We start from the raw sequence: 24,297 nt of genomic DNA on the forward strand, positions 1-24,297 counted from the left end.
GATAGTAGATGGACCTGGCTGCATAGGGTCAGAAGGATAGTAGATGGACCTGGCTGGACATAGGGTCAGAATGATAGTAGATGGGACCTGGCTACATAGGGTCAGAATGATAGTAGATGGGACCTGGCTACATAGGGTCAGAATGATAGTAGATGGGACCTGGCTACATAGGGTCAGAATGATAGTAGATGGGACCTGGCTACATAGGGTCAGAAGGGTCAGAAGAGTAGGGACCTGGCTACATAGGGTCAGAAGGATAGTAGATGGGACCTGGCTACATAGGGTCAGAAGGATAGTAGATGGACCTGGCTACATAGGGTCAGAAGGATAGTAGATGGACCTGGCTGCATATGGTCAGAAGGATAGTAGATGGGACCTGGCTACATAGGGTCAGAAGGATAGTAGATGGGACCTGGCTACATAGGGTCAGAAGGATAGTAGAAGGGACCTGGCTGCATAGGGTCAGAAGGATAGTAGATGGGACCTGGCTGCATAGGGTCAGAAGGATAGTAGATGGACCTGGCTACATACATGGGGTCATGGGGTCAGAGGATAGTAGATGGACCTGGCTACATGGGGTCAGAGGGATAGTAGATGGGACCTGGCTGCATAGGGTCAGAAGGATAGTAGATGGACCTGTCTACATAGGGTCAGAAGTGTAGTAGATGGACCTGGCTACATAGGGTCAGAAGTGTAGTAGATGGACCTGGCTACATAGGGTCAGAAGGATAGTAGATGGGACCTGGCTACATAGGGTCAGAATGATAGTAGATGGGACCTGGCTACATAGGGTCAGAAGGATAGTAGATGGGACCTGGCTACATAGGGTCAGAATGATAGTAGATGGGACCTGGCTACATAGGATCAGAAGGATAGTAGATGGACCTGGGTCAGAAGGATAGTAGATGGACCTGGCTACATAGGGTCAGAAGGATAGTAGATGGACCTGGCTGCATATGGTCAGAAGGATAGTAGATGGGACCTGGCTGCATAGGGTCAGAAGGATAGTAGATGGGACCTGGCTGCATATGTTCAGAAGGATAGTAGATGGACCTGGCTACATAGGGTCAGAAGGATAGTAGATGGACCTGGCTACATAGGGTCAGAAGGATGGTAGACGGGACCTGGGTCAGAATGATAGTAGATGGGACCTGGATACATAGGGTCAGAACGATAGTAGATTGGACCTGGCTACATAGGGTCAGAAGGATAGTAGATAGGTCCTGGCTACATAGGGTCAGAAGGATAGTAGATGAGACCTGGCTACATAGGGTCAGAAGGATAGTAGATGTGACCTGGCTACATAGGGTCAGAAGGATAGTAGATGGGACCTGGATACATGGGGTCAGAACGATAGTAGATGGACCTGGCTACATAGGGTCAGAAGGATAGTAGATGTGATCTGGGTCAGAAGGATAGTAGATGGGACCTGGGTCAGAAGGATAGTAGATGGGACCTGGCTACATAGGGTCAGAAGGATAGTAGATGGGACCTGGCTACATAGGGTCAGAAGGATAGTAGATGGGACCTGGATACATAGGGTCAGAAGGATAGTAGATGGGACCTGGATACATAGGGTCAGAAGGATAGTAGATGGGACCTGGCTACATAGGGTCAGAAGGACAGTAGATGGGACCTGGCTACATAGGGTCAGAAGGATAGTAGATGGGACCTGGCTACATAGGGTCAGAAGGATAGTAGATGGGACCTGGCTGCATAGGCTCAGAAATATAGTAGATGGGACCTGGCTACATAGGGTCAGAAGGATAGTAGACGGGACCTGGCTCCATAGGGTCAGAAGGATAGTAGATGGGACCTGGGTCAGAAGGATAGTAGATGGACCTGACTACATAGGGTCAGAAGGATAGTAGATGGACCTGGCTGCATATGGTCAGAAGTGTAGTAGATGGACCTGGCTACATAGGGTCAGAAGTGTAGTAGATGGACCTGGCTACATAGGGTCAGAAGGATAGTAGATGGGACCTGGGTCAGAAGGATAGTAGATGGGACGTGGCTACATGGGGTCAGAAGGATAGTAGATGGTACCTGGCTACATAGGATCAGAAGGATAGTAGATGGACCTGGGTCAGAGGGATAGTAGATGGGACCTGGCTGCATATGGTCAGAAGGATAGTAGATGGACCTGGCTACATAGGGTCAGAAGGATCGTAGATGGACCTGGCTGCATAGGGTCAGAAGGATAGTAGATGGGACCTGGCTGCGTATGGTCAGAAGGATAGTAGATGGACCTGGTCTACATGGACCTGGCTACATAGGGTCAGAAGGATAGTAGATGGGACCTGGCTACATATGGTCAGAAGGATAGTAGATGGGACCTGGGTCATGGGAAGGATTGTAGATGGGACCTGGCTACATAGGGGGGTCAGAAGGATCAGAAGGATAGTAGATGGACCTGGCTACATAGGGTCAGAAGTGCAGTAGATAGATGGACCTGGCTGCATAGGGTCAGAAGGATAGTAGATGGGACCTGGCTGCGTATGGTCAGAAGGATAGTAGATGGACCTGGCTACATATGGTCAGAAGGATAGTAGATGGGACCTGGGTCTACATAGGGAAGGATAGTAGATGGGTCCTGGCTACATAGGGTCAGAAGGATAGTAGATTGGTCCTGGCTACATAGGGTCAGAAGTGCAGTAGATGGACCTGGCTACATAGGGTCAGAAGGATAGTAGATGGGACCTGGCTACATATGGGGGTCAGAAGGATAGTAGATGGGACCTGGATACATAGGGTCAGAAGGATAGTAGATGGGACCTGGCTACATGGGGTCAGAAGGATAGTAGATGGGACCTGGCTACATAGGGTCAGAAGGATAGTAGATGGGACCAGGGTCAGAAGGATTGTAGATGGGACCTGGCTACATGGGGTCAGAAGGATAGTAGATTGGTCCTGGCTACATAGGGTCAGAAGTGCAGTAGATGGACCTGGCTACATAGGGTCAGAAGGATAGTAGATGGGACCTGGCTACATAGGGTCAGAAGGATAGTAGATGGACCTGGCTACATAGGGTCAGAAGGATAGTAGATGGGACCTGGGTAAGAAGGATAGAAGATGGGACCTGGCTACATAAGGTCAGAAGGATAGTAGATGGGACCTGGCTGCATAAGGTCAGAAGGATAGTAGATGGACCTGGGTCAGAAGGATAGTAGATGGGACCTGGCTGCATAAGGTCAGAAGGATAGTAGATGGGACCTGGGTCAGAAGGATAGTAGATGGGACCTGGCTACATAGGGTCAGAAGGATAGTAGATGGGACCTGGCTACATAGGGTCAGAACGATACTAGATGGGACCTGGATACATAGGGTCAGAAGGATAGTAGATGGGACCTGGCTACATAGGGTCAGAAGGATAGTAGATGGGACCCGGCTACATAGAGTCAGAAGGATAGTAGATGGAGAATGATAGTAGATGGACCTGGCTACATAGGGTCAGAAGGATGGTAGAGGGGACCTGGGTCAGAAGGATAGTAGATGGACCTGGCTACATCTGCATAGGGTCAGAAGGATAGTAGATGGACCTGGCTACATAGGGTCAGAAGGATAGTAGATGGGACCTGGCTACATAGGGTCAGATGGAGGATAGTAGATAGGGACCTGGCTACATAGATGGTCAGAAGGATAGTAGATGGACCTGGGTCAGAAGGATAGTAGATGGACCTGGGTCAGAAGGATAGTAGATGGACCTGGGTCAGAAGGATAGGTAGATGGACCTGGGTCAGAAGGATAGTAGATGGACCTGGGTCAGAAGGATAGTAGATGGACCTGGGTCCATGGACCTGGGTCAGAAGGATAGTAGATGGACCTGGGTCAGAAGGATAGTAGATGGACCTGGGTCAGAAGGATAGTAGATGGACCTGGCTGCATATGGTCAGAGGATAGTAGATGGACCTGGACATAGGGTCAGAAGGATAGTAGATGGGACCTGGCTGCATAGGGTCAGAATAATAGTTGTTGGGACCTGGCTACATAGGGTCAGAAGGATGGTAGATGGGACCTGGCTACATAGGTTCAGAAGGATAGTAGGTGGACCTGGCTACATAGGGTCAGGAGGATAGTAGATGGGACGTGGCTGCATAGGGTCAGAAGGATAGTAGATGAGACCTGGCTACATAGGGTCAGAAGGATAGTAGATGGGACCTGGCTGCACAAGGTCAGATGGATAGTAGATGGGACCTGGCTACATAGGGTCAGAAGGATAGTAGATGGGACCTGGCTACATAGTCAGAAGGATAGTAGATGGACCTGGCTACATAGGGTCAGAAGGATAGTAGATGGGACCTGGGTCAGAAGGATAGTAGATGGGACCTGGCTACATAGGGTCAGAAGGATAGTAGATGGGACCTGGCTACATAGGGTCAGATGGAGTGCATAGGGTAGATAGATGGACCTGGCTACATGGGGTCAGAAGGATAGTAGATGGGACCTGCTACATAGTCAGAAGGATAGTAGATGGGAGTCACATGGGGTCAGAAGATGTAGATGGACCTGGGTCAGAAGGATAGTAGATGGGACCTGGGTCAGAAGGATAGTAGATGTGACCTGGCTACATGCGGTCAGAAGGATAGTAGATGGTACCTGGCTACATGGGGTCAAAAGGATAGTAGATGGTACCTGGCTGCATAGGGTCAGAAGGATAGTAGATGGGACCTGGCTACATAGGGTCAGAAGGATAGTAGATTGGACCTGTGTCAGAAGGATAGTACATGGACCTGAATACATAGGGTCAGAAGGATAGTAGATGGACCTGGCTGCATATGGTCAGAAGGATAGTAGATGGACCTGGCTACATAGGGTCAGAAGGATAGTAGATGGACCTGGGTCAGAAGGATAGTAGATGGACCTGGGTCAGAAGGATAGTAGATGGACCTGGGTCAGAAGGATAGTAGATGGACCTGGGTCAGAAGGATAGTAGGTGGACCTGGGTCAGAAGGATAGTAGATGGACCTGGGTCAGAAGGATAGTAGATGGACCTGGGTCAGAAGGATAGTAGATGGACCTGGGTCAGAAGGATAGTAGATGGACCTGGGTCAGAAGGATAGTAGATGGACCTGGGTCAGAAGGATAGTAGATGGACCTGGGTCAGAAGGATAGTAGATGGACCTGGGTCAGAAGGATAGTAGATGGACCTGGCTGCATATGGTCAGAGGGATAGTAGATGGGACCTGGCTGCATAGGGTCAGAAGAATAGTTGTTGGGACCTGGCTGCATAGGGTCATGGGACCTGGCTACATAGGGAGGATAGTAGATGGACCTGGCTACATATGGTCAGAAGTGTAGTAGATGGACCTGGCTACATAGGGTCAGAAGTGTAGTAGATGGACCTGGCTACATAGGGTCAGAAGGATAGTAGATGGGACCTGGGTCAGAAGGATAGTAGATGGGACCTGGCTACATGGGGTCAGAAGGATAGTAGATGGGACCTGGCTACATAGGGTCAGAAGGATAGTAGATGGACCTGGCTACATGGGGTCAGAAGGATAGTAGATGGGACCTGGCTACATAGTCAGAAGGATAGTAGATGCTGGACCTGGGTCAGAAGGATAGTAGATGGACCTGGCTACATAGGGTCAGAAGGATAGTAGATGGGACCTGGCTACATGGGTCAGAAGGATAGTAGATGGACCTGGGTCAGAAGGATAGTAGATGGACCTGGGTCAGAAGGATAGTAGATGGACCTGGCTGCATAGGGTCAGAAGAATAGTAGATGGGACCTGGCTGCATAGGGTCAGAAGGATGGTAGATGGGACCTGGCTACATAGGGTCAGAAGGATAGTAGATGGGACCTGGGTCAGAAGGATGGTAGATGGACCTGGCTACATAGGGTCAGAAGGACATAGGGTCAGAAGGATAGTCAGATGGACCTGGATACATATGGTCAGAAGGATAGTAGATGGGACCTGGGTCAGAAGGATGGTAGATGGGACCTGGCTACATAGGGTCAGAAGGATAGTAGATGGACCTGGCTGCATATGGTCAGAGGGATAGTAGATGGACCTGGCTACATAGGGTCAGAAGGATAGTAGATGGGACCTGGCTGCATAGGGTCAGAAGGATAGTAGATGGGACCTGGCTACATAGGGTCAGAAGGATGGTAGATGGGACCTGGCTACATAGGGTCAGAAGGATAGTAGTGGGACCTGGCTACATAGGGTCAGAAGGATAGTAGATGGGATGGCTGCATAGGGTCAGAAGGATAGTAGATGAGACCTGGCTACATAGGGTCAGAAGGATAGTAGATGGGACCTGGCTGCACAAGGTCAGATGGATAGTAGATGGGACCTGGCTACATAGGGTCAGAAGGATAGTAGATGGACCTGGCTACATAGGGTCAGAAGGATAGTAGATGGGACCTGGCTACATAGTCAGAAGGTTAGTAGACGGGACCTGGGTCAGAAGGATAGTAGATGGGACCTGGCTACATGGGGTCAGAAGGATAGTAGATGGGACCTGGCTACATAGGGTCAGAAGGATAGTAGATGGGACCTGGCTACATGGGGTCAGAAGGATAGTAGATGGGACCTGGCTACATAGGGTCAGAAGGATGGTAGATGGGACCTGGGTCAGAAGGATAGTAGATGGACCTGGCTACATCGGGTCAGAAGGATAGTAGATGGGACCTGGCTACATGGGGTCAGAAGGATAGTAGATGGGACCTGGGTCAGAAGGATAGTAGATGGGATGGACCTGGAATACATAGGGTCAGAAGGATAGTAGATGGACCTGGCTACATATGGTCAGAAGGATAGTAGATGGGACCTGGGTCAGAAGGATTGTAGATGGGACCTGGCTACATGGGGTCAGAAGGATAGTAGATGGACCTGGCTACATAGGGTCAGAAGGATAGTAGATGGGACCTGGATACATGGGGTCAGAAGGATAGTAGATGGGACCTGGGTCAGAAGGATAGTAGATGGGACCTGGCTACATGGGGTCAGAAGGATAGTAGATGGACCTGGCTGCATAGGGTCAGAAGGATCGTAGATGGACCTGGCTGCATAGGGTCAGAAGGATAGTAGATGGGACCTGGCTGCATATGGTCAGAAGGATAGTAGATGGACCTGGCTGCATAGAGTCAGAAGGATCGTAGATGGACCTGGCTGCATAGGGTCAGAAGGATAGTAGATGGGACCTGGCTACATAGGGTCAGAAGGATAGTAGATGGGACCTGGCTACATAGGGTCAGAAGGATAGTAGATGGACCTGGCTACATATGGTCAGGATTATAGTAGATGGGACCTGGGTCAGAAGGATTGTAGATGGGACCTGGCTACATGGGGTCAGAAGGATAGTAGATGAGACCTGGCTACATAGGGTCAGAAGTGCAGTAGATTGACCTGGCTGCATAGGGTCAGAAGGATAGTAGATGGGACCTGGCTGCGTATGGTCAGAAGGATAGTAGATGGACCTGGCTGCATAGGGTCAGAAGGATAGTAGATGGGACCTGGCTACATAGGGTCAGAAGGATAGTAGATGGGTCCTGGCTACATAGGGTCAGAAGTGCAGTAGATGGACCTGGCTACATAGGGTCAGAAGGATAGTAGATGGGACCTGGCTACATAGGGTCATAAGGATAGTAGATGGACCTGGCTACATAGGGTCAGAAGGATAGTAGATGGGACCTGGGTCAGAAGGATAGAAGATGGGACCTGGCTGCATAAGGTCAGAAGGATAGTAGATGGACCTGGGTCAGAAGGATAGTAGATGGGACCTGGCTGCATAAGTTCAGAAGGATAGTAGATGGGACCTGGGTCAGAAGGATAGTAGATGGACCTGGCTACATAAGGTCAGAAGGATAGTAGATGGGACCTGGCTGCATAAGGTCAGAAGGATAGCAGATGGGACCTGGGTCAGAAGGATAGTAGATGGGACCTGGCTACATAGGGTCAGAACGATAGTAGATGGGACCTGGCTACATAGGGTCAGAACGATACTAGATGGGACCTGGCTACATAGGGTCAGAAGGATAGTAGATGGGGGACCTGGGTCAGAAGGATAGTAGATGGACCTGGCTACAGGGTCAGAAGGATAGTAGATGGGACCTGGCTACATAGGGTCAGAAGGATAGTAGATGGGACCTGGATACATAGGGTCAGAAGGATAGTAGATGGGACCTGGCTACATGGGGTCAGAAGGATAGTAGATGGGACCTGGCTACATAGGGTCAGAAGGATAGTAGATGGGACCTGGGTCAGAAGGATAGTACATGGACCTGAATACATAGGGTCAGAAGGATAGTAGATGGACCTGGCTACATATGGTCAGAAGGATAGTAGATGGGACCTGGGTCAGAAGGATTGTAGATGGGACCTGGCTACATGGGGTCAGAAGGATAGTAGATGGTACCTGGCTACATAGGGTCAGAAGGATAGTAGATGGGACCTGGCTACATAGGGTCAGAAGGATAGTAGATGGGACCTGGCTACATAGGGTCAGAAGGATAGTAGATGGGACCTGGGTCAGAAGGATAGTACATGGACCTGAATACATAGGGTCAGAAGGATAGTAGATGGACCTGGCTGCATATGGTCAGAAGGATAGTAGATGGACCTGGCTACATAGGGTCAGAAGGATAGTAGATCGGACCTGGCTACATAGGGTCAGAAGGATAGTAGATGGGACCTGGCTACATAGGGTCAGAAGGATAGTAGATGGGACCTGGCTACATAGGGTCAGAAGGATAGTAGATGGGACCTGGGTCAGAAGGATAGTAGATGGGACCTGGCTACATAGGGTCAGAAGGATAGTAGATGGACCTGGCTACATAGGGTCAGAAGGATAGTAGATGGGACCTGGCTACATAGGGTCAGAAGGTTAGTAGATGGGACCTGGCTACATAGTCAGAAGGATAGTAGATGGGACCTGGGTCAGAAGGATAGTAGATGGACCTGGCTACATAGGGTCAGAAGGATAGTAGATGGGACCTGGGTCAGAAGGATAGTAGATGGGACCTGGCTACATGGGGTCAGAAGGATAGTAGATGGGACCTGGCTACATAGGGTCAGAAGGATAGTAGATGGGACCTGGGTCAGATGGATAGTACATGGACCTGAATACATAGGGTCAGAAGGATAGTAGATGGACCTGGCTACATATGGTCAGAAGGATAGTAGATGGGACCTGGGTCAGAAGGATTGTAGATGGGAGCTGGCTACATGGGGTCAGAAGGATAGTAGATGGGACCTGGGTCAGAAGGATAGTAGATGGACCTGGCTACATGGGGTCAGAAGGATAGTAGATGGACCTGGGTCAGAAGGATTGTAGATGGACCTGGCTACATGGGGTCAGAAGGATAGTAGATCGGGGACCTGGGTCAGAAGGATAGTAGATGGGACCTGGCTACATGGGGTCAGAAGGATAGTAGATGGGACCTAGGGTCAGAAGGATAGTAGATGGGACCTGGGTCAGATGGATAGTAGATGGACCTGAATACATAGGGTCAGAAGGATAGTAGATGGACCTGGCATATGGTCAGAAGGATAGTAGATGGGACCTGGGTCAGAAGGATAGTAGATGGGACCTGGGTCAGAAGGATAGTAGATGGGACCTGGCTACATGGGGTCAGAAGGATAGTAGATGGGACCTGGCTACATAGGGTCAGAAGGATAGTAGACCTGTAAACAACAAAATAACATTGAGATAATTTACAATTAATTGTCTCACCCCTGTCAATCTGCATTTACACAGCTCAGTAAAAGGTATTTGCCTGCCTCCATTTATATATACACTACCGTTCAAAAGTTTGGGGTCACTTTTATAAATGTCTTTAAAAAAAAAAGATAAACACATTTTTTGTTGTCCATTAAAGTAACATTAAATTGATCAGAAATACAGTGTAGATGTTGTAAATTACCATTGTAGCTGGAAACGGAAGATTGTACACCTATGTAGATATTCCTTTTTTTAAAACAGAGGCCCATTATCAGCAACAATCACTCCTGTGTTCCAATGGCACGTTGTGTTAGCTAATCCAAGTTTATCATTTTAAAAGGCTAATTGATCATTAGGAAACTCTTTTGCAATATATTAGCACAGCTGAAAACTGTTGTTCTGATTAAAGAAACAATAAAACTGACCTCCTTTAGACTAGTTGAGTGTCTGGAGCATCAGCATTTGTGGGTTTGATTACAGGCTCAAAATAGCCAGAAACAAAGACCTTTCTTCTGTAACTCGTCAGTCTATTCTTGTTCTGAGAAATGAAGGCTATTCCGTGAGAGAAATTGCCAAGAAACTGAAGATCTCATACAATGTGTACTACTCCCTTCACAGAACAGCACAAACTGGTTCTAACCAGAATAGAAAGAGACGTGGGAGGCCCTGGTGCACAACTGAGCAACAGGACAAGTACATTAGAGTGTCTAGTAGAAACAGACGCCTCACAAGTCCTCAACTGGCAGCTTCATTTTCATTTATTTTATTTAACCTTTATTTAACTAGGCAAGTCAGTTAAGAACAAATTCCTATTTACAATGACAGCCTAAGAACAGTTCTGCCCCTGAACAGATTTTTTAGATTGTCAGCTCCGGGTTTCGATCTAGCGACCTTTCAGTCACTGGCCCAACACTCTAATCACTAGGCTACCTGCCACCCCATTAAATAGTACCCACAAAACACCAGTCTCAACGTCAACTGTGAAGAGGTGACTCCGGGATCCTGGCCTTCTAGGCAGAGTTGCAAAGAAAAAGCCATATCTCAGACTGGCCAATAAAAAGAAAAGATTAAGGTGGGCAATAGACACCTGACAGAGGATCTCTGTCTAGAAGGCCAGCATCCCGGAGTCGCCTCTTCACTGTTGACGTTGAGACTGGTGTTTTGCCGGTGCGATTTCATGAAGCTGCCAGTTGAGGACTATTTATGATCGCCATTTTCCACCCCACGTCCAACTTCTCTCTTTTCCAACTTCTACATTCAACTTCCACATAATGAGCATGGTGCTTAACAGCCCTGGTGCGCTGGATGACATCTGAAACAAATACTGTTTATGTACTGTAGTACTACTGAAGACATTTTGACTCTTTGCCTTCATCCCCTTATGGTCTTTATTCCCTACTCTCTCTCCCCCCACTAGGAGCTGCTGAAGCGGACGCCCAAGAAGCACTCGGACTACCCTGCGGTGGAGGAGGCCCTGCAGGCCATGAAGGCAGTGTGCTCCAACATCAACGAGACCAAGAGGCAGATGGAGAAACTGGAGGCCCTGGAGCAGCTACAGTCGCACATCGAGGGCTGGGAGGTGAGGGATCCTATCCTATTTTAGGCCATGGCGCTAGGATGCACCCTAAAGATCTCCATTGATGGAGGTAGAGCGGATGGGAGTGAGGGCAGAGAACAGTGCTCGAAGGTGAGAAAAGGGGGGAGAGAAGCGTTCCATAAGGATGAGGGGTGATAGAAGGGTGAGAGGGACATGGAAGGTAAAAAGAGAGAGAGGAGGTGTAATATAAAGATGAGAAGGATGAGAGCGAGAGAAGGGTGGGAGGTGAGGAGAAAGATTGAGAGGTCTGAGATAAAGATGGATGAGAGTCAGATGGAGAGAGAGAAAAGGGCAAGGTTCTCCTTTTATATAGAAATGGGACATGTGACCTGAAAGGGATGGAAAAGGGAAGCTCTGAGTTTGGAGTTTTGACATTGGATTTTCCCCACTCTCTTTCTAGCTCGATCTCTCACACATGTATACTGTACACACACACACACCACACGCACACACTGTCTACCTCATTGACCCCATCCCCACTCTGTCACGGCTGTTGCTATAAAGCTTTGGCCAGTTTTCGAGAGTCCACTGAGCACCATTTCATTTTCTGTGAAGTTAAAACGCTCCTCCAGCCTCCCAAATCATCAGCGTGCACAGTGCATGGATAGGACTTGGGAGTGGAGTGGAGTGGGGTGCCCAGTGCTTTTTTTCACACATCCCTCACCCTCCACAACAGAGCCCATGTCTCCTGACTCCCCTTGGCCCCAGAGAGGACAATCCACTCGCTCAAGAGCCAAGGGAAGGCCATCAGGCACCCTGCCCAATGTCACAATGTCATTGCGGTCCCTTCCACAGATCAATGTGTTGTGTTGATATAGGAATGTGATTGGAGAGAAAAAACGACAATGTCTCTAATTCAATTCTACCTACTGACGTGGGGGCAGTTGGACATCTGCGTTTGCGATTGGTTCTCTCATATCAGTTTGCATTGACCCCTAGCAGTATTAGGATGAACGAGTAATGGGACATAGAGTTGCCGTCTACACTCTTGCGTATCACAGTCTCATGAAAGGCACTGCCCTTCCTTGCTCCCTGTAAGCACTCCATCTTTAGCCCATTAGTTCTACTTTCTCCACTCCCCCACGTTCCAGTTGAATTACATCTCCACTCATAATGGGAATGTAGTAGTGCGGAATCAAGACCCAGCCGCATTACCGTTGTCCTGATAGACAGACAGCCCCCACTATCCCTCCATCAACCACCTGGCTTTCTGCCCAGTTAAACATGGAATTGGATTGATCGGGGGAACCTTATGTCTGCTAGGCTGGTTGGAATCCATCTGACCTGAAATGGCACCTATTTTTGTGCACTATTCCCTATATCAAGGGGTACCCAAGTACTATTTGAGAAGGTCCTGTCGCACACATTTCATAGGTGTCAAAGGTCCGGATGGATAATGTAATTTATCATCGTAGTAACAAACCCCCACCTCGCAACCCACTCGACCCGAAACTGTTCACACACCTCTTGTTGGTGGAGAGAACATAAAAAATGCACAAAGCTAATTTCCCACAATTCTGCACATTTTGCTTTGGGAAGAGATTGTTTTTCCTTTTTTAAGCTGATTTCCTGCAGTTCTACGCATTCTTCCATGTCTTATGTTTGTTTATATGATACCAGGAGTCGAACCACGACCAAAAAAAAAAAAAAAAATACATTTTGGAACCTGCTGTTCATATTGATCCCATTCCGGGTACCGTTCCGGTCTTCCAGTTGAGTATGTGGGCCCTATATAGTGCACTACTTTCGACCAGGGCCCTTAGGGTGCCATTTCAGATGCACCCCCATACGTGATTAACGTCACAGCTGAAATCCCATTTGTCAACCTTTGAAAATCCCTTTAGCTTTCTTGTTTACATTTTGTGATGGTGTATAACCCTAAAAATACTGACTTACAAATGTCACATCTAATGACTAAATTGTGATGAATGGACCTAAAGTTCAACCACGTTGTCAAAAAGGTTAAATGGCCACATACCGAGTCATATTAGATCCTTTAGCACGTACTGGATGATATTATCCAGCTTCTAAAGCTACAAAGCTAATCACAGAGACTTTAAAATGTAGCCTGAATGATAATGAGTTATGAAACGAGTTGAATCTCTCAATTGAAAACGTGTGGGTGGCTTAAAGAAGGACAAGTGAAATAGCCAGGTATTCAGACGCGCCTGAAATGCGGTTTGAGAGACATGCTAAGCGAATAGTTTTTCCCGTTTAGTTTGACAAGACTCCTTGTTGGTCCATTTTCGGCCGTTCAACTTTGACATTGAAACCAAGGTTTTATTTCCTGTGAAACCGTGAGACTGGTTTGTTTTCCATAAGAAGCAACACAAACAGAAGCGTTCTTCGCACTTAACGTTTTCACACATACCAACAAACAGGTGTGATCATTCTAAAGTGGTCCCTGCAGCATACGCTCAAACTGGTGTGTTTAGAATGCTTATTTAGAATGTCCAGTTTTGATTGACGCAACAGTCAGCATGTGAGCTAGCCACACTGTTTTTTCACAGAAACCTTTTGCACAAGCACAGTCCTTACAAAGTTATGTCCTGAATGTGACCAGTTTATTTTTGGATGCAATGTTCAGACATTCACAGAAGTAGCGACAGCATAACACAATCGTCAGAACCGGAAAATGTAGGCTACATTAGTCTTAGTGTTAACTGAGGAAAGATTGACGTAACACAAGTGGTCATAGTTAGCTAACTCTCGGCTGACAGAAACTACAATATGAATTAGCTAATAGCAATTACTATTTATAATTCATCACATTACGGGTGAGCTCACCATTGATCTAAATAATCAAGTAAAAAACTTTCTAGAAAACAAAAGTAATCTGACGATGGGGTAGTTTGTGTGCGCCTCTGTTTTTTGTGTCAACCAAAGATAGAGGAGACTAGATGAGTTTGGTCTGTTTGCACAGCATGTTGAAGGAGGTGTGTCAGCTACCTTCCCTTCATTCACTTCCGGAAGTTTACACGAAAGATGAGTGAACCATTCCTTCAGCTCCATTACAACATCTTTGGTCAAACAGACGTTTAGGTGATACCCAGAATGCATTATATAATGTCAACAAACATGGCGCCACACATAGCTGGCAAATAGCTTAGCATTAGCTCATTATAATCAGTACAACTTTCAGATAAGTATTTTACACACACCATAGGAATCCAATACAATCTATACAAGAATCAGAAGGCATTATTTGTCAGCAGTACTTGAAAACATGAATAAAACTGTAAATACATTATGCCACATGCATGTATACATTCAGTCAAAGTCAGTGGTTTACATACACCTTAGCCAAGTACATTTAAACTCAGTTTTTCACAATTCCTGACATTTAATCCTATTCCCCAGATTTAGGTCAGTTAGGATCACCACTTTATTTTAAGAATGTGAAATATCAGAATACTAGTAGAGTGATTTTTTTCAGCTTTTATTTCTTTCATCACATTCCCAGTGGGTCAGAATTTTACATACACTCAATTAGTATTTGGTAGCGTTGCCTTTAAATTGTTTAACCTGGGTCAAATGTTTCGGGTAGCCTTCCACAAGCTTCCCACAACAAGTTGGGTGAATTTTGGCCCAATCCTCTTGACAGAGCTGGTGTAACTGAGTCAGGTTTGTAGGCCTCCTTGCTCGCACATGCTTTTTCAGTTCTGCCAACAAATTTTCTATAGGCTTGAGGTCAGGGCTTTGTGATGGCCACTCGAATACCTTGACTTTGTTGTCCTTAAGCCATTTTGCCACAACTTTGGAAGTATGCCTGGGGTCATTGACCATTTGGAAGACCCATTTGCGACCAAGCATTAACTTCCTGACTGATGTCTTGAGATGTTGCTTCAATATATCCACATAATTGTCCATCCTCATGAAGCCATCTATTTTGTGAAGTGCACCAGTCCCTCCTGCAGCAAAGCACCCCCACAACATGATGCTGCCACCCACGTGCTTCACGGTTGGGATGGTGTTCTTCAGCTTGCAAGCTTCCCCCTTTTTCCTCCTACCATAACGATGGTCATTATGGCCAAACAGTTCTATTTTTGTTTTATCAGACCAGAGGACATTTCTCCAAAAAGTACAATTTTTGTCCCCATGTTCAGTAGCAAACCGTAGTCTGGCTTTTTGTATGGCGGTTTTGGAGCAGTGGCTTCTTCCTTGCTGAGCGGCCTTTCAGGTTATGTCAATATAGGACTCATTTTACTGTGGATATAGACACTCTTGTACCTGTGTCCTCCAGCATCTTCACAAGGTCCTTTACTGTTGTTCTGGGATTGATTTGCACTTTCCGTACCAAAGTACGTTCATCTCTAGGAGACAGAACGTGTCTCCTTCCTTAGCGGTATGACAGCTGCGTGGTCCCATGGTGTTTATACTTGCGTACTATCCTTGTACAGATGAATGTGGTACCTTCAGGCGTTTGGAAATTGTTCCCAAGGATGAACCAGACTTGTGGAGGTCTACAAAAAACATAGTGAGGTCTTGGCTGATTTCTTTTGATTTTCACATGATGGAAAGATGCACCGAGTTTGAAGGTAGGCCTTGAAATACATCCACAAGTACACCTCCAATTGACTCAAATTATGTCAATTAGCCTATCGGAAGCTTCTAAAGCCATGACATCCTTTTTCCCCCAGGCTTTTTAAAGGCACAGTCAACTTAGTGTGTGTAAACTTCTGATCTACTGAAATTATGATACAGTGAATTTTAAGTGAAAGAATCTGTCTGTAAACAATTGTTGAAGAAATTACTTGTCATACACAAAGTAGATGTCCTAACCGACTTGCCAAAACTATAGTTTGTTAACAAGACATTTGTGGAGTGGTTGAAAAACAGTGTTTGTAAACTTCCGACTTTATATATATATATATCATACATACATACATACATACATACATACATACATACATACATACATACATACATACATACATACATACATACATACATACATACATACATACATACATACATACATACATACATACATGACAAGTCAAAAGATTGACATACCTACTCATTCCAGGGTTTTGACTGTTTTCTACATCAAAACTATGAAATTACATTCAATGTTGCCTTGATGTCAGCTTTGCACACTGTTGGCAGTCACCTGGAATGCATTTCAATTAACAGGTGTGCCTTAAGTTAATTTGTTGAATTTATTCCTTAATGTGTTTGAGCCAATCAGTTGTGTTGTGACAAGGTAGGGGTGGTATTCAGAAGATAGCCCTATTTGGTAAAAGACCAAGTCCATTTTATGGCAAGAACAGCTCAAATAAGTAAAGAGAAATGACAATCCATCATTACTTTAAGACATGAGGGTCAGTCAATCAAGAACTCTGAAGTGTGCAGTCTCTCAAGTGCAGTCTCTCAAACTATCAAGCGCTATGATGAAGCTGGCTCTCATGAGGACTGCCACAGGAAAGGAAGACCCAGAGTTACCTCTGCTGCAGAGTATAAGTTCATTAGTTATATGCACCTCAGATTGCAGCCCAAATAAATGCGTCAGAGTTAAAGTAACCGACACATCTCAACATCAACTGTTCTGAGGAGACCGTGTGAATCAGGCCTTCATGGTGGAATTGCTGCAAAGAAACCACTACTAAAGGACACTGATAATAAGAAGAGACTTGCGTGCGCCAAGAAACACGAGCGATGAACATTAGACTGGTGGAATCCTTCCTTTTGGGCTGATGAGTCAAAATTTGAGATTTTTGGTTCCAACTACTGTGTCTTTGTGAGACTCAGAGTAGGTTAACGGAGTATCTCTGCATGTGTGGTTTCCACAGTGAAGCATGGAAGAGGCGAATCCAGGCTCTGTCGCAGCCGGCCGCGACCGGGAGACCCATGGGAAGGCGCACAATTGTCCCAGCGCTGTCCGGGTTAGGGGAGGGTTTGGCCGGAAGGGATGTTCTTGTCCCATCGCGCACTAGTGACTCGTGTGGCTGCATCGTTGAGAGCATCTTGACTGGCTGCATCACCGTTTGGGATGGCAACCGCTTGGCAACTTACCACAAGGCCCAGTACATCACTTGGGCCGAGTTCCCTGCCATCCAGGGCCTCTATACCAGGCGGTGTCAGACAATGTTCCAAAACTCCAGTCACCCAAGTCCGACTGTTCCATCTAGAGGTTTTGATGCACCAAATCTGGAACCGACAGGACCCTGAACAGCTTCCACACCCAAGCCATAAGACTGCTAAATAGTTAACTAAATAGCTAGCCTATTTGTATTGACCATTTTTTGCACTAACTCTAACCCAAGTTAACGTTACTATCATTGTATTTATCCCTTGTGTTTATTATTTTTAAATGTTCCTCTGCATTGTTGGGAAGGGCCCATAAGTAAGCATTTCACTTCTAGTCTACACCTGTTGTTTACGAAACATGTGACAAATACGATTTGATTTGAGAGATTGACGGGCACCAGTGATCTAATTGCCACCCTCTCTTAACTGTCAGGGCACCAATCTGACTGACATCTGCACCGAGCTGCTGCTCCACGGCAACCTGCTCAAGATCTCCGCCGGCAACATCCAAGAGAGAGTCTTCTTCCTGTTTGACAACCTCCTGGTCTACTGCAAGAGGAAGTCCAGGTGAGATTGGGTAGGAAGGGAAGGAGTGACGGAGTCATGCACCTCAGGAAAGTGGCAGGAATGTGTTTTCATTCATTGACGAGAAGTCATCATAGAAAGAAGCCAGACGTGGAAAAACTGAGTAAATCAGCAAATCCTGTTTGTGTAGTGTGTACCAAGCTCATTTTATATGCAAACAAAACAAGTCAAACGTGTGTGTGTGTGTGCATACTTGCGCTTGTGTGTGCTTGAGCACTGTATAATTGTTGTTTTTTCAAAGTTGCCAACATATTTTTTTCTGAGCAGGAGTAACACATTTTCACAATTTTATGTTAAATTTTGTAGGGTAACTGGGAAGAAATCCACAAAGAGGACCAAGTCCATCAATGGCCCCCTGTACGTGTTCAGAGGAAGAATCAACACCGAGGTGATGGAAGTGGAAAACGTTGAGGATGGAACAGGTTCGTGCCAGCCCCACCAGTCATCAGTTCATATAGGAGCATCCATCCTTTTCATTCATCCATTCAGTCATTTTCTTTCTTTCTAGATTAGCTGGTAGAGTAGATTATACAAAGCTAATGAGTGTTGACAATTTGGGTGTGGCAATAAAATCTTTCGTAGGTTTTTCTTGTTTGAACTGCTTACAAACGGTCAGGTGACTATATGAATCTGCTGTCTGCACATTGGTTCAGAGAGGATGCACCGACCTGCATTTCACACCTTTGAACTACTGGGATGCATGCTGTTGCAAGAACTGGCACTTACCAATTTACAACACTGTTTTGCTCATGTGGTTTATTGCACACCAGCCTGTTTTTTTTCATGTCTTGTGTTCAAATAGTAGTTAAAATTGTTCAAATAATTGAGTTGTGCTTAATCGAGCTAGCCTGGGGCAATATAACCAATGAAGTAGCCCCTAAAATGCTAATCCCTCCATTCTTGCACTCCAGACAGGCTCAAGGAAATGTTCAAAGCATCTGAAAGATTTCAAGTCCTCTTTGAACCCAGGTCTGGTTGTTTTCTGTGAGTGGGTTTATAGTTGTAGCTGTAGGCCTTAGAGGTATGAATGCACGTCTTCTTGGGTTCACATGCCTCTTCTCTGTGCCCCACGGGTTATTTGCTGCCTGTCACTTCGTACTTTCAGAGGAAATCACAAAGGAAAACATGTTCTCTCTCTGCATGTTTCTCAGAGAGACCGTATAACCTGATAGTGGGACCAAGGTCATGTGTCCTCTTTACACTGCCAGCTTAGCTTGTCTAAGGTTGACAACTGCATTTTTACACCATTCCATTGATTAGTTTTACCGTAATAAGGACAAGACCTAGTGGCTATTTTTTTTATTCAACTAAATATTACAACATTGACATGCACTGACAACTGCAGCTAGACAACATGTAAACAAACAACAAAGCGAAGGCCAGTTCCTTGTTCGTAAGGAGACCTTTTTAGGGTGAGTGTGTGTGTATATACAGTCACACTGCTTTCATTGGATGAATGCAGTAGCATCATCCTCTTACATCTACTATTGTTTGATACCATTCCCCATGCACACCCAAACATGACTATTTCTCCCTATGCCTCCATCCGGTTTGACATTGCACTAATCCAACTCCATTACCCCAACCCATTGAGAGAGAGAGAGAGAGACACTCTGCTATTTTTTTCTTAGCAGTACTTACAGAATTATGGATATTTCAACTCCATGGTGTTTCAAAGATAGGTGATGCTTGAGAGTGGTGTGGCTAGGCAGGCTGTATTACCTTCCAAGTTTTCAAGAAGAGGAGTCATGGGGTGTGTACTGTACCATGGTCCCTTACTTGTTATGTACCTCTTTTCTTAGCTGACTACCACAGCAACAACTACACAGTGACCAATGGCTGGAAGCTCCACAACACGGCCAAGAACAAGTGGTTCGTCTGCATGGCCAAGAACGCAGAGGACAAGCAGAAGTGGCTCGACGCCATCTTGAGGGAACGAGAGCAGAGAGAGAGTGAGTAGAATGACAAGGGGGATGTCACTCACACTCCTTCTCTCCCACCTCCATGGAGTGTGTGAAAGAATGCTCTCATGTTTTCTGGTTGTGCTGGCTGACCTCTTCGACTGATGCAGTATGTCAGCAATGCTACGTGTTGCTAACACAATAATCGTTCAGATAAACAAATGGTTAGCGTTGCAAGAGGGAACATAATTCCTCCTGGCTGTTGTGAGAGCTCCAATTGTCGCATGCAAATGAATTGGTGCATCACTAGGACTGTTGTGGTATGCTTATGGTATGTGGATTATGATGCAGTATGTCTTACTACCCAGAGTCTCTCTAGCTAGCTAGCATTTGTTTCATAAATAAAGTCTTAAGATCATGACGTGATGACCTAGACCTGCGTTGCCAAATGTATGCAGGTGAGAGCCTGGAGTTTAACATTCAAAGAAAAGAGCCAGTCGCCTCATGCGACGCAGTACGAGACCATGTTTTCTAGAGAGAGCACTTTCTGGAGCAGTTCATTCACAAACAAATTGGAGATGTGCAAAAAAACAGACTATTTGCCAGAGCCCGAAAAAGAGCAGTAGCAGCAGCTTTGCCAGAAACCGTAACGCACCAAGCGTGCCAATAAAGCTTGAAAGGCTTTTGCAGGATTCTGTGGCTGTAGGGCATGCCTGGTGATACCTGATAGCATTGGAGGCAGAAATCACAACAGCTTTCCCCAAACTGCATGCAAATGGCAATGACTCAACCTAAACAGCCAAGGGTTTTGAACAAATAACCACACCTGGTTCTAGCTGTGTACAACAATATTGAATATTTGAAATGTAGCGAATGAGACTAACGCATGGCCTTGAGTGAGCGGTCACAGCAGAAGTCATGGTATCAGTACCTGATCCTGTGGCTACAGTCGAGAAGCGGAGCTTTCCAGAGTACCAAGGGACATTCTGGGTATCCGGTTATGCTAGGCGGAAGTTGACCTGAGGCTAATAGATACCAGATCAGTCACAGTGCAGCCGACCCCAACCCCCCTCCCTGAACCCCCGGCCTAGCCCACATCTTGAAGGTTTGACCATTGCCATTAGATCCACGGCACATCTCTTTCATCCCTGTTTTACTATTGATACCTGACCCATTGTTGGATTCCAGTTCCCGCAGCACACCTCTTTAAAAGGGCACTGACTTCAGTTGGAGGTTTTGGTTGTGGCCCCTTTAAATACTCCCAAGACAGATCAATTTGTTTTGGCCCTGGCAGCTGGATGGGTCTGAGATCGTCTTATCAAAGATTTTGTGGCGATTGAGGGAAAATAAGTGGGCTAGCATGTAAGCCGGTTAGTCTGTGCCTGTGAGAGTGGGAAGAGGGGGTCTCTCGTCAGGCACTGACAGCTGGGGTAGCAGCCCGGGGTTGGGGCCCCCTGCACCAGGACCAGACCCCAGTCTGTCCAATGGCACTCTTTGTTTGAGTCTACTCCAGCTCCTGTGTAATCCAACCCCACCTCCATCAGCGGCACCCAGTTCAGGCACACCCGCAAATTGAGTTGCAATTGTCAGAGTCCCATGGTTTAGCAGGACAGTGGAATTAAGCCAATCAGAGAGCCTGATGATGGAGCTCCAAGGTTCAGAGAGCCCACCCGTGTAGTTTAGCAGCTCAGAGAGCCCCACGGTAGAGTTTAGAACAGAGCTAGTTTTACCTACAGTATATGGTTTGGTAGCTCTGTGAGCATGGTCGACCTTCAACGGCTCAACATCAACTGTTGTTTTGAATTGTCTCTACATGTTTTTCATAATTTAACATTATTAATCATCTGTTGTGTTACAGCTTGGTAAACATAACTGCTGCTCTACACCAAAGATATAAACGCTCAGTGATGCCACAGTACATTGGCAGGCGAGTGTCGATACAGTACATTGGCAGGCGAGTGTCGATACAGTACATTGGCAGGCGAGTGTCGATACAGTACATTGGCAGGCGAGTGTCGACACAGTACATTGGCAGGCGAGGGTCGACACAGTACATTGGCAGGCGAGGGTCGACACAGTACATTGGCAGGCGAGGGTCGACACAGTACATTGGCAGGCGAGGGTCGACACAGTACATTGGCAGGCGAGGGTCGACACAGTACATTGGCAGGCGAGGGTCGACACAGTACATTGGCAGGCGAGGGTCGACACAGTACATTGGCAGGCGAGGGTCGACACAGTACATTGTTCGAGACCTAGACAGATTAACATCTGGATTTCCATCCGAAGGAGGTGGCATACGCCCCTGTACCGTGCCAGACTCCCCAACGAGGCCCTGCAGGCAGGGGCATTGCATCTTCTGACAGCCCCGTGACAGCCTCTCCCCCTTGGGGGCTAAAACGCGTAGACGTCAGAGGGCTGACTGGAGGAAATGGTGGTGTCTCTCAGGGTTAGGTGTTGGGCCTTCTTGTTTTTTTGGCAATGTGAGACAAAAGCTGCTGTGACTGCTGCATCCCCCTGTGCAAGTCATGTGAATCAGCATGGCTTGTTATGCAGTGAGAGGAGGGATGCCGTCTTTCTCTCGTTCACTCTCTCACCACACAGGGATTTATCTTTACCCCTATATTTTCTCCCCTTTCTTTCCTGCGTCTGAAAACCAATTTCACAGTTTGGTTAGACAAATATTGATTGCAGTTTCTAACACCTTAGGCTTTCGATAATAACCAGGCTCATGAATTTCATATGCAAAATGCTTTGGTGTCTGACCCCTTGAGTTTTTCTCTGTTGGTAACAGGTCTGAAGCTTGGGATGGAGCGGGATGCCTACGTTATGATCGCCAAGAAAGGCGAGAAGCTTTACCATATGATGATGACCAAGAGCCGCCACCTGATCAAGGACCGGCGCCGAAAGTTGACTACCGTGCCCAAGTGCTTCATGGGAAAGTGAGTTCTTTCCCACGGAATATGAACCCTCTGGAATTACCTGGATTTCTGCATAAATTGGTCATAAAATTTGATATGGTTTTCATCTTAGTCACAACAATAGACAAACACAGTCTGCTTAAACTAATAGCACACAAACAAGAATATGTTTTCATGTCTTTATTGAACACACCGTTTAAACATTCACAGTGCAGGGTGGAAAAGTATGTGAACACTTGGATTTAATAACTGGTTGACCTTCCTTTGGCAGCAATAACCTCAACCAAACATGTTCTGTAGTTGTGGATCAGACCTGTACAATGGTCAGGAGGAATTTTGGTCCAGTCCTCTTTACAAAACTGTTTGTTCAACAATATTCTTAGGATGTCTGGTGTGAACCGCTCTCTTGAGGTCATGCCACAGCATCTCAATTGGGTTGAGGTCAGGACTCTGACTGGGCCACTCCAGAAGGCGTATTTTCTTCTGTTGAAGCCATTCTGTTGTTGATTTACTTCTGTGTTTTGGGTCGTTGTCCTGTTGCATCACCCAACTTCTGTTGAGCTTCAATTGGCGGACAGGTAGCCTTACATTCTCCTGCAAAATGTCTTGATTAACTTGGGAATTCATTTTTCCATTGATGATCGCAAGCTGTCCAGGCCATGAGGCAGCAAAGCAGCCCCAAACCATGATGCTCCCTCCAACATACTTTACAGTTGGGATGAGGTTTTGATGGTGGTGTGCTGTGCCTGTTTTGCTCCACACATAGTGTTGTGTGTTCCTTCCAAACAACTCTACTTTAATTTCATCTGTCCACATAATATTTTGCCAGTAGAACTGTGGAACATCCAGGTGCTCTTTTGCGAAATTCAGACGTACAGCAATGTTTTTTTGGACAGCATTGGCTTCTTCTGTGGTGTCCTCCCATGAACACCATTCTGGTTTAGTGTTTCACGAATCGTAGACTCATCAACAGAGATGTTTCCATGTTCCAGAGATTTCTGTAAGTCTTTAGCTGACACTCTAGGATTCTTCTTAACCTCATTGAGCATTCTGCACTGTGCTCTTGCAGTCATATTTGCAGGGCGGCCACTCCTAGGGAGAGTAGCAACCGTGCTGAACTTTCTCCATTTATAGACAACTTGTCTAACTGTGGACTGATGAACATCAAGGCTTTTAGAGATACGTTTGTAACCCTTTCCAGCTTAATGCAAGTCAACAATTCTTCATCTTAGGTCTTCTGAGATATATTTGTTCGAGGCATGGTTCACATCAGTCAATACTTCATGTGAATAGCAAACCCACATTTTGGAGTGTTTTTTTATATTGCAGGGCAGCTCTAACCAACGTCTCCAATCTCGTCTCATTGATTGGACGCCAGGTTAGCTGACTCCTGACTCCAATTAGCTTTTGGAGAAGTCATTAGCCTAGGGGTTCACATACTTTTTCCAACCTACACTGTGAATGTTTTAAATGATGTATTCAATATAGACAAGAAAAATACCATAATGTGTGTGTTATTAGTTTAAGCACACTTTGTTTGAGTATTGTTGTGACTTAGAGGAAGATCAGATCAAATTTGATGACCAATTTATTC

At 46.2% G+C, this 24,297-nt stretch overlaps 1 protein-coding gene across 2 annotated transcripts in view; it reads left to right on the top strand.

Moving 5' to 3' along the window:
* LOC112221585 (phosphatidylinositol 3,4,5-trisphosphate-dependent Rac exchanger 1 protein) overlaps window positions 1–24,297 on the top strand; it is a 135,755-nt gene that overhangs the window by 38,199 nt on the left and 73,259 nt on the right. For both annotated transcript variants that reach the window (XR_006079618.1, XM_024383734.2), the window contains exons 6-10: window positions 11,087–11,248; window positions 17,730–17,863; window positions 18,188–18,303; window positions 19,684–19,833; window positions 22,577–22,724. Coding sequence is in view for 1 of the 2 variants with exons in the window: in XM_024383734.2 (XP_024239502.1) it covers window positions 11,087–11,248; window positions 17,730–17,863; window positions 18,188–18,303; window positions 19,684–19,833; window positions 22,577–22,724 (710 nt within the window). In the remaining variant the exon portion in view is untranslated. The remainder of the gene's footprint in view (window positions 1–11,086; window positions 11,249–17,729; window positions 17,864–18,187; window positions 18,304–19,683; window positions 19,834–22,576; window positions 22,725–24,297) is intronic.

The sequence above is a fragment of the Oncorhynchus tshawytscha genome, linkage group LG22 (assembly GCF_018296145.1).
Source record: "Oncorhynchus tshawytscha isolate Ot180627B linkage group LG22, Otsh_v2.0, whole genome shotgun sequence".
NCBI lineage: Eukaryota > Metazoa > Chordata > Actinopteri > Salmoniformes > Salmonidae > Oncorhynchus > Oncorhynchus tshawytscha.